Source organism: Taudactylus pleione, unplaced genomic scaffold, assembly GCF_031769625.1.
Source record: "Taudactylus pleione unplaced genomic scaffold, aTauple2 ptg000105l, whole genome shotgun sequence".
Lineage (NCBI taxonomy): Eukaryota > Metazoa > Chordata > Amphibia > Anura > Myobatrachidae > Taudactylus > Taudactylus pleione.
Window position 1 is genome coordinate 9,189,026 of NW_028284507.1, and position 16,276 is coordinate 9,205,301.

Consider the following 16,276-nt stretch of genomic DNA (forward strand, 5'->3'; position numbering starts at 1 on the left):
AGCGGATGCTCGATGGATGAAGATACCGACTGGGGCATTCTTACTTTGCAGCATTTTTTCCACACCTGCTTAAAACTTTTGCACAGTACTGTATATTATAAATTCTGTACTGTTTCCTCCAATGAACATCCTTCTAGCATTATTTCTATGTTGCTTGCAGACAAGTTTGTTAGCGGTCAGCCATGGTTAGTTTCTTCTGTTTTCACAGGATGCAGAAAATGCCATTGCGCAGATGGGAGGTCAGTGGCTCGGAGGACGGCAGATCAGAACTAACTGGGCCACAAGAAAACCTCCAGCCCCTAAAAACACATATGAATGTAAGTCTCCAGGATTCTGTGCTTACTGTAAACGTCTCTGCATTGCACAGTCAGTGATTTTTACATCCGAAAGTAGATTTGAGAATTTCTCATATGGGCCGATCCTATCACTTGGTCGAAGTGGCAAGTAACCACATCCCTGTGAAATTTCACTATGTACACTGGTAGCTATATTGTATCCAGCCATTCTGCACTTGGCTCTAGCACAGGGGTTCCCAACCACGGTCACTAACTGTCCATGTTTTAAGGATAGCCACACTTGAGCGCAGGTGACTCAGTTTAGTACTTCAGTTATTTTGATTTAACCACCTGTGCTGAAACATGGAAATCACTAAAACCAGGACTGTTAGTGAGCCTTGAGGACCCTGGTTGGAAATCACTGGTCTAGCATGTAGTCAAAACTGGCCAATAACCGTCGTCTTTTTATGTTCTATTCCAACATGCCTGATAGTGATCCTAAAGATTTTCATGGTCCTTGCCCTCTACTCGTGGCTATGTGCAGCTAACATTGGAGTACAAGCAATAGAATTATACTAGACCACAACAGGCAGTAATCTAGCTGAGATACTTCTGTGTTTTTGGTAAGGGTGTTCACCTCATGAGCTTGAGCTTTCAGCCAACATGAATAGGACTAGTTTGAGCTCTAACCTTCCCATTCTCTCCTCAGTTTACTGCAGTAAAACTTGGCACTATGTTGACTGTTAGTGATGTTTCATCATTGGGAATGTTTCTAACGAAATATAAACCAGTTGCTACCGAATAACTGATTATCTTGTTTTCATATATTTTGCAAACGTTTGTCTTTATATGCATGCATTACTGTTTGAACAATATAAAACTCAAGGTCAATGCTTTAGTTTACCCAATTCCATGTAGTTAATAGGGGAATAAAGGGGGGAGGGTGGGGGGAGGGGGGTCGAGTATCTATCCCATACTCTATTGGGAAGCGAAACTGCCAGCAAAATAAATCCTGTCCCATCTTTACACAAACCATGCCCAGCTTCTCTGCACTCACACCCATCTGTCTATGCCACTTGCTGAGTGATGCCTCCCCTTCTTGTAGCCTAAAGCAGTCCTTTCCTGTACACAGGAGGCATGGACCCATGACACAGGCAGTCCCCTCATTAGAACAGAAGAGGGATGGCATTGGCTAGGGAGGACTCGCACACAAGTGGGCTTTTCGGCCTTTATGTAAGAAGTCCGCAGTGGTGGCCATGGACATCTGTCAATGCTCAGCTTATACTGCAATAATCCCCATGTGATATATAGTCACTGCCTGCATACCATATTACATTGTACATCTTATGGTGTACAGTATAATATGATATGCATTTAGAGTACAAATTAAACTAAAGCTCTGAGAATAACACGATGTAATGAACTCCAAGGGCTGGTGGAGGTGGGTGCAAAGTGCTGGTTTCTACAATGTCCCCTCCTCCTTTTGTGCTCCCAGCCCAGTCCACCGTGTTACCTGTTATAGATTGTAGTGTTCACCGTGTTGTGGGCATATCGCTCTTTCTGTGTCCCTTATGTGAGCCGTAAAACCACTGTGGTCACCTCCTGAATCTTATATTTTTGAGATGTACCCCATCTGTGATTATCTAACCTAGACTGCTGGTGTGAGAAGTACTCTATGCAGAGTTATAACAGATTAAGCCCTTGTTACTAGTTTAGGAGTTGATTCACTTAGAAATATGTGATCTAGTTGTGTCATTAACTCTTTTTCCTCATGCTTATCCAGATGTCTAGACTTGAGTATGTATGTGGACACTTTATTCATATTTTAAAAAAAATGTAAATGTCCGCCTATCAGCTCGAGTATATACCAGTGTCTGTATACAAAAATAACTTTTTTCGTAGTGTACGAAGCAGTATGTTGATAAAATAACACACTTACTATAGTGAGTCATCTAAACATTGCTGAATACAAACTGTATTTCATGTAAAGGATGACTAAACCCTACAATTGAAATTTTCAGGTACCAATTATAGATTAATACATTGTTCAGTGTGAAAAACTAAATTGATGGGTAATAGTGAAAAAGTTGTTGAATATATAATTTTCCCCAAAAGAACTACAGGTCCCTGAATGCCCAGGTTGAAAGAGTTGTACATGCTGGTGCTTGGACTATAAGCTCCGGCATACACATAGCTGCATTGCAAAGACACCTATTTAAAACTTTTATTAGAAAAACCTTGTTCAGGTGGCAATTCACTTCCATTTACACATTGGAGTTTTTCTACGCTATGTCAGTCCATGGCAGTATTCACTATGTCACCCGTAGGGCTACACTGATAGCGTAAGATACATGGTACCTATTAGGGTAGCTTACATGAGACGTACCTTATGCAAATTAGCTAACTACATAGTATGGTAATAGTGTGTTTTTTTTTTTTTTTTCCCTTTAATGCGATTTGTGCCTAGGCTTTAGGTTTAAATTGCATTCAACTCCACATAGGCTTTAATGTGTTTTATGTCTCCTCTGTGCAGCGACCTCTTCACCGAAGAGGTTCCCAAACTCTGTCCTTAAGGCACCCTAACAGTCCAGGTTTTAAGAATACCCAGGCTTGACCACAGGTTACTTAATTAGTACCTCAGTCAATTTGATTTAATCACCTGTGCTCAACCATTGATCTCTCTAAAACCTGAGCTGTTGGGGTTGCCCCTTGAAGACTGCGTATGGGAACCTCTGACCCAACCACTTCCTCTCTTTGTCGTCATATGCTGAGAGTTGTGGCCCTGTGGCATTTTGTTTGTTCTCCAGAGGTGAAAAAAAGATAATAGTCTGGAACGGACAAAAAAATAAAAATCAGATGCATGCTTGAATGTTCTTAATTTACTAGAAAAACAAGTCGAGAAACAGTGAGATTGCTGCTTTTTGTGTTGGCTTTACTTGCTTTTTAGTACAGTTGCATACAAATCTGTATTCTATAAAGCTGTATGGACAGTAGACATGGAGATATTAGTTCTCACAATGTAACACCTCATCCAGACATTATTCGTTAGTTATATATCGCACACATATTCCACAGTGCTATACAGAGACTATTTGGCCATTTAATTTTTGTCAGGAGCCAATTAATCTAGGAATCTGACCCTGGCACAGGGATAATCTACAAACTCCACACAGTTAGGGCTGTGGTGGGAATTGAAGCCAAGACATCAGTGTTGTGAGGCAGTATTGCTAATCATTACACCAACCATGCCAGACAGTTCTGTGCCCATTACACTGACGCAACCCTGGCATTACATTACTAGCACTACAGACTGCTGCATGGTACATTTCCCCTCTTCCATGTCCAGCCTTCCAGCAGCACTACCCTCTGGACACTTTGAATGGACATACTGTGGATTAGCAGATAGTCCAGTCATTTAATTTTTTTCATTATCTTTACAAACTCTACTACAACCTTTTTAATCCCATTATCTGTCACTGAAATGCTTAGCTCACACATATACAAGGATATTTACACTGCCTACACAAATGTTTCTGCCTTAAGACAGTACAAAGTGTTGTTGTGGTCCTGGCAGTAAGAGGTTTCTGTAAAAGCGGTACTTAGTGTCCCTGCAGGGCTCGACAAATTTTTCTAAAACTAGGAGCCAGGGCGAAAGTGTAGGAGCCAGACCACCGCGGGGTAGTGGTTACCTCCTTGCCTTTGCTGGGAGCCCCCGGCCAGGTCATTATTGCAGCTCCCTTCTTTCTGCAGTGTCCACCTTCCCTGCCTCCTTCGTGCACAGAGCTCAGCGCTGCTGCAGGAGCGCCAGTTACTAAATGGGCCCAGTACCACCAACAAAACACTTGCCCGATTGATGCTGTGCAAACAGGTGACGCGGAGAAGACAATTAGCAGGGGTGACGCCGCGCGGTGGTTGGCTGGGGGAAGGCGCCGCGCAGTGATTGGCTTACTAGACGCCACGCGGTGATTGGCTGGGGGGAGGTGCCGCGTGGTGATTGGTCGGGGAGCCGCCGCCGCAACACCAGCAGGTCCTACAGGACCCAATCAATTTTTAAAACCGATCACTGCATGAAATACCCACCGCAATAATCTCCGCTGGGGCTGATAGATCTGCTTCTTCCCTCCCTGTAAAATCTGGTCGCCATGGCGACCTGGTCCCCAGGATTTGTCGAGCCCTGGGGTCCCTGAGCGTAATCTAACGTCTGTCTGGCTGCACCTTATTTCCACCTTTCTTGCCATATTTTTTGTATTGTATTTGCCATTTTAAGAAACTTGTAAATTTTATTCTCCCATTTTACGTATCACAGCACTTTAGTTTTTGTCTGACTTATAATTTCTATGGGCCGTATTCAATTTGAGGCGTTAAGTCCGGATTCGCGGTAATTTACCGCCGATGATGTCATTGTCTCCTGTTTTAGTTTTACCCTGTATTCAATTTGAAAGACTTTCCGCCTAGGCGGAAAGTCAATGCAATGTAATAGGCGGTAAAGTATCTCCTATGAATGGCAGGCAGTAAAAAGTGCAGAATTGGGGTTTTGGGGTGCAATGTTTCGGGAACCCTCGTACAGCCTTCAGACTGTCCCCCAAAGGTAATTTTGTGTCCAAAAAAAAAAAAAATTAATGACACCCCAAAAATTTACTTTGAAAAAGGGGGCGAAAAAAAAAAGTTGAGGTACAAAGTTTTTCATGATTTTTTTAAGTCACTTTACCAACTTTAAAATATGCTGAACCCCATTTTCAAGCACCCCAAATTTGACGGGCATAGTTGTTTTGCTAAATGCTCTTCTGCATCACCTTATTCCAAGCCGCATTTATGCACCTGCCGCGGCTATTAGAAACCCCGACTTCCTTCAATAGTTAAAAATGGGGGTACCCTTTGTGCTCCCCTATGTCTACACTTCTTTAGGGGGGTCCCTAGAATATTTCCTGAAAATTCCCATTGTGTTGTAGCTGTAAAAAAAAAAAAAGTATAAAAATAATAATAAAAAAAAAAAATTACATAAGGGCCCCCCACAAAAGCCAAACCAGCCCCAGGCTTGCCAGCCAGTGGTGGTTTCTAAAAATATGGGGAACAAAAAGTGTAGGCTTCCACCGTATTTTAGAAACAAACCCAAGGCTGTAGGGACCAGTTCTGGTTTTAAATATAGTGGTAAAAAAAACGTGGGGATCCCCCTATATTTAAGACCAGCACCAGACCCAACCGACCGGGCTGTAATGCCACAGCCTGGAGACCCAATCACCGGGGCTCCATGTCCAAACCACCCTACACTTTTTGTTCCACATATTTTTAGAAACCACCACTGGCTGGCAAGCCTGGGTCTGGTTTGGCTTTTGTGGGGGGCCCTTATGTAATTTTTACTTTTTTTTTTTTTTACAGGTACAACACAATGGGAATTTTCGGGAAATATTCTAGGGACCCCCCTAAAGATGTGTAGACATGGGGGATCACTATGGGTACCCCCATTTTTAACTCCTGAAGGAAGTTGGGGTTTCAAATAGCCGTGGCAGGTGCATTTTTTGCAGAAATTTAAAAAAATGCGTTTTGGGACTTTAAAGTATGCTAGTACCCATTTTCATGTACCCCAAATTTGATGGGACCATTTTTAAAAACGAAGAAAAATAAGCTAAATCCTCCTCTGCATCACTTCTTCAAAGTCGGGGAAAAAAAAACACCTTCCGCGGTTATTTAAAAACCCGACCCAAGTATCGCCTGGTCCCGTTTTTGCCTACTTTCAAATTGAATACGGGGATACGCGGGCACGCGCGTGATACTTTAACACCTACAAAACAGGCGAAGGCAGCATTAAGTCCGGGCCGCGGCTCTGCTCAAATTGAATACGGGCCTTTGTCTGTTAATGCAGTCTGCACACAATGCCTATATGGCAAAGCATCCATTTTAAATACACAATTATATAACTGACATGTGATTAAACACATTCAGGCTAATACATATTGTTCTAGAAAAGACCTCTCGCTTTAAAGCACCCTCTTGTAATATAAAACCTACCCTTACACACACAGATACAGGCATTCAGAGTTATTTACATCTAATTCACAGCAGTCAGTGACTGATTTGCTATTATGTTTATGTTTAGATAATAAAATTGGCCACAACCCCAAGTTAACTTAAATAACATTTGAATAAGACGTTCTCTGACGATCCCAATGCAGCTAATTTTGTCAGCCGTTTGAGCTATATAAGTGGGATTCTGGCTGCATACCATCTGACAGTGAGGGTGACTGACATTTTGATATGTCTATTGTTGCCTATCTATTCCCTGAGGTGTCATTCCCATTTTTGTATCGCTACTCTGCGAATGCATGTTGAAACATCTGAATGGTTCACAAACTTTCAAGCACCGCTGTATATAAAAGAGCCCCTAAAAACATAAGTGTATATATGTTATGTTAAAGTTTCAGTTCTCCCAGCAGAACTCCATATTAACACTGAATTATTCACATTAGCCGTGCAGCGGAATGCAAATAATATAATCCACTTCACACGATATGCTCGGTGGATGCTGGATAGGCTTAAAGACAGGAGATGTGCAGTGCTTAGGAAAACTCAGTTACTGCCATACCTTCAATGCTTGTCATCTTCTGAAACCTATTACATGGGCTTTTAAAATTTTTTATATGTAAGGCAATCTATGTTTAGTGATACTCTAGTATGGTAACAAGAACTATGGCCCTCATTCAGACCCACTCGCGAGCGGCTGTCCGCTCGCCAGTGGGTCGATGTTCTGCACTGCGCATGACGGAGGGAGCTCCGTCGTGCGTATGCGTGAGACGCGCCGAGCGAAGGACTTTCCTTCGCTCGGAGTGTCTCATCAAAGGGGGCGTGCTGTTGATGTTGACTGACAGCACGCCCACTTTGGTGGGCGTGCCGGGGGCGTGCCTGCCAGACGGAGGCGTTCCTAAGGGAACGCCTACCGTCTGAAGCCGGCCCCACTGACCTCACTAGTGATGTCAGTGGGAGTGATTTTGGCTCTAATAGAGCCAAAATCACTCCTGGCCTTGCGGTTGAAAAACTCAACCGCAGGCTTTTGCTCGCAGTTTCGAAGGTCTTGACCATCGCGACCATCATCCTGCACGTTCGTATATGCTGTGGGTGGTGACCCACAGCTGTACGAGCGTCCAGGAGGACGCTCCATATTAATGGAGGTGGGCCCTGATTCAGAGCGAGCGCTCTGGTCAGAGCGTCCGGCTCTGAATCAGGGCAAATGTTGCTTAGAATGCAAATCTATGCTTGCTGCAGATGAAATTGTTATTTCTGCATGTTTATGCAGTATAACAGCCTAGTATGCCTAGTGGCACAGCCCTGGCTTCTGATAGCAGTGGATGTGCGTTTGTAGAATAAAGTATTGTAAGTGTTTTACTGCACTCTTGTATCTTAAATCTGGACTTTATGCATGTTTTTTTGGGGCTCAGGTGTGTGACCTTTTGGTCTGCCTGATGCCCATCACTGGTATATACTATATATGTGTGTATGGTTATCTATGTGTCTGTACTTATTTTATTTTTTCTGTTCTCAAATAGTTTCATCCTTTTGTATGAAAACTTATACGCATGCTTTTCTTTCAGCCAATACAAAGCAATTGTCATATGATGAAGTGGTCAACCAGTCCAGCCCCAGCAACTGCACTGTGTACTGTGGTGGTGTTACATCTGGATTAACAGGTAAACTCCCTCCCCATCAGTGCAGCTTTATCCTACCCTTGTAAGAGAACCGTGTCTAATCCTGTGTCATGCTGTCTAACAGAGCAACTGATGCGTCAGACCTTTTCTCCCTTCGGTCAAATAATGGAGGTCCGAGTCTTCCCAGATAAAGGGTATTCTTTTGTACGGTAAGTTCATAAATTGTATATGTTTTATCATAAATTAATTTGGAAAGAATAAAAATAAAATTATAAGTCCGTTAAGTACATTTGAATATTACTGCAAGTTCCTTTAGTACTCAGCTCAGCAGCAATATCATCTTGTATTTGTTTACTAAACGGTGAACCTGTTGCTTTCACACAGTGGAGGCAGATGTTTTTATGGGTAATAACAATATTCAAACACTAAAGCTGGGTACACATTTAATGATATTTCGCCCGATCTGATGTATCGGGCCGACATATTGTCAAAATCGTATAGTATGTACCCACTATGTCAACCGTTGAATGCTCCCGCAGGATCGTCGTCCGCATTGTCAAGACGTCCCTACATGCAGCTCAATCAGACAATGTGATTGACGACCCAATGCAGGGGGATGCGGCAGGGGCCGACATAATGGGCGTCCGGGCACCAGATTGTCTAATGTGTATGGGACGTCTGATATGTCGGTCCATCGGCGGGGAGGTTGCCTGTCTGATCACTGAGTACACATCGTTTAATGTGTACCCAGCTTAAGTTCACTAGTAACCAGTGAGATCATTGAGGTTTAGATTGCCTGGTTGGATTTGTATATTATTGTATGAATTTATAAACTGCTAACTCAAACATTTTGATTCAGGGCATAAAATGATTGCCTCGCTGTCAGTGGGAAAAATACATTAAGTCCAAAAAGGCTTACAGAGAGAACTGTGTATATTCCCCTTGTAATAGCAGCAACACACTGCAAAGCAGTAAGATTTCTTGTATTGGCCACTGGTTATAATGATAAATTAGCTGTTTCTACTGTGTAACTGCACCGTGCTACAGTGCAAAATAAATAATATTTTGGAAGGAGTCCTAAAGTTGCTAATTATAACTGGTAAGGGTGGGTCTTAAATTAATCAAAATTTTCAGTTGGGCTCTTGGGTACATTGTCCAAATTATAGAATTTACTTAACTTTAACATTGCCCGATATCTGTCAAAATGTACTTTTTACATGATTACAGCTATGATATTGGTTGTGTTTATCTGACTAAGATAGTGGTCATTTTGAAAAAAAAATTTGCCCGCACTGGAAGTTGGATCGGATGCTCTGTATTACAATATTATATGTGGTATTCACTCAATTTTTCTTTTGAGTAAGTGCACTGCACCCCCAACACTTATAACTGCTACACGTACAGAGAAAGCAGTAAGTTACAGTAGGAGGCACTCTGAGCCACCAGCTACATAATAAGCATTAAACTTTATTACTTTATATTACAATATCTTCCTTATTTCAAGGACGGTAAAAAATAATGTATTGCTCTTCAGGAACGTGTACCACTCTTAACAAATGAAGGGAGTACATAGATCGTAATAGGGTTGTATTTTTAACACATTTCTTGTTTCTGCTCTCACTGTCATTTTCTACTTCAGGGTCCATAGGGTATCCACAGGATACCTTGGGGGTATAGGCGATGGCGGCAGACATCCAGGCACCACAGAGTTAAATCTTCAGCCTCCCAGGATGCACTGGGGTCCCTCTCCTATACCCCGCCCCAGAGCCTCAGGCCACTCAGTTTTCGTAGGTGCCTGGCCGGACCAGTCGCACCGTACAGAGGGGGTCTTTTTAAGGCCCATGAATATTTCTTCGCAGCTGTGGCTGCACAACTAGAGTGCTCCAGCATAGGACAGTCAGTATTGACGTCCATGCTGTCACTCCTACACCCCGCCGGTACCGATCCGGGGATGCTGGTAGGTAGCTGGGGTCACAGCTAGCGGTGATCCCCGGCTACCTGGACTGTGGCCGGATGCACGGGGAACAAGGTAAGCGGCGGGGTCCCGCGGTGGGCACCCGCCGGTAACACAGTCCTGTTTGGTCCCCAGGCAGGGGGCTCCCTGGCGACCGGCTGCGCGTGGGGCCAGGTACTGATCCTGCGCCTTCCACTAGACCACCAGGGACAGCGGGCCGCAGCATGTGCGGTACAGCGCGGCGTCCCAGGGGTTGATAGCACGCCAGGGGAGAACGCCTTCCCTGTCTCACAGCCGGCGTCTCCCCCGCTGCACAGTGCCATTCCACAGCGGTCTGAGCGGGCTGTGTCAGCGCTCCTCCCCCGGGCCCTGCCTTCTCTCTGCTCCTCGGTCGCCATTTTCTCACTACATGTGCTGGGGATGGCAAACGCTGCTGGAAGCTGATACAGATGCCATTGCGGTCCGGGTCCCCCGCATACCTCTCCTTCAATTAAGGTTAGTGTATGCAGCACTGTTTCCTACCAGGCTCTGGTCTGTGCAGTTGATCGCAGTGCTTGTAATGCAGGATGTTATCTGTGCATTGTATGTGACTTAAATGCTAGCGCTGTTTGCCTGTACTTTCATTTCTGACTGTCAGCCTTTTTCCTATCCCTGTTCTTCTGCTACAGCCCTTGCGGTGCGGTGTCGCAGGGTGTTTATTACCTCACAGTAAACGTGGTTTTTCTGTGTGGGAGGTCACATACGCTCCGTTCACACTACTCATGTCGGAAAGTGAACGAGGATATCCTCTTCCAGCTATAATGTACTGATATCATGTGCAGTTAGCGGAGGGATATGTAGACGCTGAGGGTTTATGGAGGGCATGTTGTATTATATATCACGCCCCATTTCTGTCACTGTGCCTGCACAAAAAAGGGGGACCGCCCTCGGCTGGCTAAGATGCTTACAGCCTTTGTGGGCAACGCCCCCTGCGTTTCCCCATAGGGGTTATCGCAGCCTGTAGTGGTCTCATCACATGCAGGGGTCCCTGGACAGTTGATAGTACCCCAGTGTATCCTGTTTTTCGCCCCCCCCAGGTCTGCAGGAGCCTGTGTGGGTGAATTTATTGTCCAAATGGTATAGCACCTGATGGACGTTTTACAGGGGGAGTCACCATTTCGGCCTTCTAAACGGCCTTTCGGGTCTCAGACGGGTAAAGACATGACGTCTGATGACAGTGACATTATTGACTTTTTCAGACACGAGCCCCTTAGTGCAAAGGAGGCGTAGTCTGGGTCTAAAGTCTATATACCTGGCCTTCTACGGGCAGTCCGTGCGGCTTTGGTTATTACATATCCCCCGTGGCTAAATCCAAATATGCCTTCTTTAAGGATAAGGGTGTTGCCACTGTAATTCCTCTATCTGGTCAGGTGGATCATTTAGAGGAGGCGTGGAAAATCCGGGTAAGCGGTTCCAGCCTCAAAAACGGTTGACCTTTTGCATACCCCTTTTGCGGATAATTAAATTTCCGAATGGGAGTTACCTTTACGGGTAGATTCTCATGTTACACGCCTAGTGAGGAGTGCTACGTTGCCCATGCCCTCCACGTCCTCTTTGAAGGAGGTTCCAGATTGCAAGGTGCAAATATATCTAAAATCCAATATTCCCTTGCTGGAGGGGCTTCCAGGCCGGCTATGGCCGTGTGCTGGGGGGCCAGAGCCATGGAACACTGAGTAGGTAACTGGATCTCTGGACACTGACTCTCTCTAGCAGAGCAGGTGGATAGTGGCTGATTCTCAGAGACTTTGCCACGTTCATAATGAGACGGTCTTACATATAGCCTACTCCTTTCCAGAATCTCCTCGGCAGCAGTAGCGGCTTGCCGCTCCCTGTGGTTGCGCTCTTGGAAAGCGGACGCAGATTCCATTTGGAATGCTTTGCCTTTTACGGGACAAGTCCTGTTTGGCCCTCGTCTGGACGCAATTGTGGCCCTGCAGGCAGCAGCTACGTCTGCGTGTCTGCCATCGGCTACAGTCCCATCAGGGTCTGGGACTTTGTCTTTTCGGCCGTGTGAGGCCAGGGTAAGTCTAAAATACAGCTTTCCAAGACAGTCAGTAGCCAGGAAATCTGCTCAGCCATAAGAACAGGCTTGGAGTACAAGACGTTTTCGGTTCGGGAGGGGGACCCTGCATTCCATCATTCAATGGAGCCTGGGAATTTTGTGGTGTCGTTGGATATATTCAGGGTGACTACCTGAATATCCCTCTTTTCTTAGCACACCAGTGTTTTCCTCAGGTTTGCAGTGGTCGATAAGCATTTCCAGTTTCTGGCATTGCCCCTTGGTCTGGCCTCCGCGCCTCACGGTTTACCAGGGTCATGGTAGTTATGGCAGCCCACCTGCGGATGCCGGGGGTCCGCTTGTTACCCTATCCGAGTGACCTCCTGTTGTTACCACGGTCTCCAGAGATACTTCAGTGCCATATGCAACGGACAATATCTGTGTTGCTACGTTAGGGCTGACTGATAAACTGGAAATGGTCCTCTCTGATTCTTCACAGAGGATGCTCCATATCCCAACATCTGAGGATCTTTGTGATTGAGGAAAAGATCTCTGCATTACAGGCAAACGTACGCAGTTGCCTGCAGAGTCGCCGAGTGTCTATTCACTTGGCAATGTGGTCCCTGGGTTCCAGGATGTCGCTGTTCGACATGGTGGAGAGTACCCAGCTTCACTCTAAAGAACTTGATCCTCTCTGGATGGGATGGGTTGCCCCATAGGATAAAGTCAATAGGCTTTCCCCGGAGGTTTGTCTCTCTCTGGCCTGGTGGCTGCCGAAAGCTCACCTAAACAAGGGGCACCCCCTTTGGGATTGCGGACAGGGTCCTTCTGACGACGGACGCCAGTATCCGTGGCTGGGAAGCAGTGGCGGGTCCACACTTGTTCCAGGGCAGGTGGACACTAGTAGTTTTTGCGCTTCCCATAAACATCTGAGAACTCTGAGCAGTATTCAGGGTTCTCCAGCATGCAGGACAGGTCCTCCAAGGAAATACCGTGCAGGTACAGTCTGACAACACCATCATGATGGCTTATGTAAACCACCTAGGAGGTTCCCGAAGTCAGGCGACACTAACAGTGGTGTCCCGAATTCTGGCTTGGGTGAAAGGCTATATCCCTGCCGTCATCGGTAGTGTTCATTCAGGAATCCTCAGATGGAAAGCAGGCTTTCTCAGCTGTCAAGACGTGCATTCAGGGAAATGTCCTCTTTATCAGGAGGTGTTCAATCTTCTGGTGAACAAGTGGAGCCTTTCAGAGATGAGACTCTTCTGATAGACGTAGGTAGGTCCAGTGGACCTTCCAAGTTGTGTACCTCGTCCCTCCGTTATCCCTTCTTACTCCAGTAATAGCAAGAAGGAGGCACGCTCCTGCTGATAGCTCCAGCGTAGGCCAGATGGCACTATTACTCAGATCTTCGGAGCCTCTCAGTTAACACTCCGAAGCTGTTGCCTCTACGCCCGGACCTGTTGTCTCAGGATCCTGGCTGATACCCAGACCTGGGTTGTCTGTCCTTGACGGTGTGGTGGTGGAGACTGCCCTCTTAAGGTCTAGGAGTTTTTCCAGCTCTATAGTTAACAGGGGCTCTGTCCATGCTAAGAGCTCGGAAGTTTTTATCTGCAAGAATTTACCATTAGGTATGGTATACTTTCTTTCAGGTGTCGCCCTAGAGGCTAGGCTCCTCGGGTATTCCGGATATCCAGAGGTTGGCTTTCCTACAGGTGGGCTTAGATAACGGTCTTCGCCTTGCTTACCTCAAGGTGCAGGTTTCTGCCCTGTTAGTATGGTTTCAGTGTAGGATTGCTACTCTTCCTGATGTCCGCACCTTTGTGCAGGGTGTACGTTATATTCAGCATCCCTTTGTTCAACCTGTGGCTCCTTGGGATTTGGCTGTGGTCCTTAGGGCTCTCTGAGGACCGCCATTTGGTCCACTGGGCTCAGTGGATTTCAAATGGCTTACGGCTAGGACTGTATTCCTTCTGGCTCTTAATTTGGCCAGTAGGATCTCAGAATGGGAGGCTTTGTCATGTAGACCTCCCTTTTTCTCATCTTTCCTAGGAACAGGGCAGTGCTTGCCTTTACTTCCCCAGTCCTGTCTGCTGGTGAGGCCTATTTGGCTGTGGTACGGGCGCTAAGAATTTAAGTTGACCGTACCAGTCCATTTAGGAAATCAGACTCTCGGTTTTGTCCTTTCTGGTTTCCATAAAAAGGGTTGGCCTGCCACTACGCTAACTTTGGCAGGATGGATTCACAGGTCTTCCTGTTCCATCCTCTATTAAAGCTCTTCCACTAGGTCTGTGGGTCCTTCGTGGGCAGCTCGACGTGGCGCCTCAGCGGTGATTGGCAGCCACGTGGTCATCTGTCCATATTTTTGTAAGGTATTATGCTCTTGATACCTTGCCTCTCAGGATGCTTCCTTTCGGCGGCGGATTCTCCTTACAGCACAGGAGCGTCCCCACCCTTAAAGGATACTGCTTTGGGACATCCCCAAGGTATCCTGTGGATACCCTATGGACCCTGAAGTAGAAAATATGAGATATGGTAAGAACTTACCCTTGTTATCTCTATTTCTACGAAGTCCATAGGGTTCCACAGGACTCCCGCCCTGTCGCACCTGTGCTGCAGATGGGCTTTGATCTGGTCACCGGTTTCTCTGTCTCCTTCTGGTGAGAATGTGATTCTTGTGTGTTCCAGACTGTCTTCTCTCTCTTTTTTGCTCCTGCTCCGGCCTATGGCTTGTTACGAAACTGAGTGGCCTGAGGCTCGGAGGCGGGGTATAGGAGAGGGACCCCAGTGCATCCTGGGAGGCTGAAGATTTAACTCTGTGGTGCCTGGATGTCTGCCGCCATCGCCTATACCCCCAAGGTATCCTGTGGAACCCTATGGACTTCGTAGAAATAGAGATAACAAGGGTAAGTTCTTACCATATGTCATTTTTTAATTTTAAGCCGGGTACAGATTACATGACCCATGAATCTTGCCAATGGTTGGGGCGATTACCCTTCGACACGACCATGCAAGATTGCAGGTGCACACTAGAAGATTTAATGAAAGACTGAACGATCGCTTGTTCCATCCTTCATTAATATGTACTGCACCGCATGCGATATCGTGTGATTTGCCGTGCTGTACGGCCAATTGCACGATGTCACTGATCTAGTGTGTTCCCAACTTAAAACTTAGTTTGCCACATTGTAAATGTCCAAGAAATATAGAAGATGCCATATTTTCATGTAAAGGTTGTTGTCTGTAACGAATTATAATGGGAATATCATCAGATTGTTCTGATTTGTTTTTCTGGCTTGCAAATAGTGGTTAATCCATTCATTATGCTAGCTAGAAATAGTCCTGTGCTCTCTGATATTTAAAGAGACTGCAACCAAGCAAATCTATCTTTCTTGGTAACCAACATAAATTGTCCCCTTTTAAATTAAGTGGTATATTAAATTAGCTGTGGAATCTGCCTGAATTGGTCCTGGTGGCTTCCGTGCCTTAACTAGAGAAGGCAGATTCTGCTTGCAGCCCATGGAGGTGCAAGTAGAATCTTCCTACCATAATAGGCAGATAAATGCCTACCGCAGCTTGCGGTTAATTGAACCCACCCCTAAGTATCTGATTCGTCCCAGAGGCAGGTACAATACTGATGGAGCAATTCACTATTGCTCTAGTGCAGGGTCAACTGCTCCAATAAAAGTAGCGTTCCCGTTAAGCTGTTTTAGCGGGGCGCCTCGCCCTCCCCGATTTCAAAAGGGCAGAATGCACGGTGCTCCTCTAAAACAGCCTGCAGTTGAGGTAAATAGCGGTATAGCGATTACCGCCGGTGAATGGATGCCGAGCAGATGTGCTCGGCACCTATTCACAGATACATGAGCACTTGGGGGCAGCCCGGCATTTCCATAAGTTTGCGGCACGCCCCCCAAGAGTCGTGAAAACACACCTCTTCTCCATCGCCACGTCCCTTTTTTGGTGGGCGCCAGAGTGCTTTTTCTCTCAGTCCACCACCGGACCTAGAGTGAACACTAAAAAGTAATCGTCCCTGCGATCCCTTACACAGACTCTTCCACTGCTAACCTGTGCGGAACCTGAAGTACACACGTGCAGTGCACATGGGGGAGATGGGATCTGAACGGATCTCTCTTCTCAACTTTGACCTCCCTCCCATAGGAAGGAGCTGTGCTCCAGGTACAAATGCCATCTTAAAATGGCGGAGGTTCCTGCAGTTAAACTACGAAAAAGTTCAGTTTTCTGAGTTTGAATGTATACAGCGTGGGGGCAGTGGACCAAATCGGGAATGAAAGGTAAGCAGGAGATATCTGTAATCTCTCCTGTGCTACCTTTTATAATGGTTCTGCTACTTCATTTCTACACTTTAAAGAAT

General features: G+C 45.9%; 1 protein-coding gene across 1 annotated transcript in view; it reads left to right on the plus strand.

Annotated features, from left to right (window-relative positions):
* The window catches only part of TIA1 (TIA1 cytotoxic granule associated RNA binding protein), a 40,612-nt gene that overhangs the window by 13,807 nt on the left and 10,529 nt on the right, over positions 1-16,276 (plus strand). Inside the window, exons 8-10 of the mRNA XM_088470831.1 lie at positions 209-317; positions 7,859-7,954; positions 8,037-8,121. Of these exons, the coding sequence (XP_088326957.1) occupies positions 209-317; positions 7,859-7,954; positions 8,037-8,121 (290 nt within the window). The remainder of the gene's footprint in view (positions 1-208; positions 318-7,858; positions 7,955-8,036; positions 8,122-16,276) is intronic.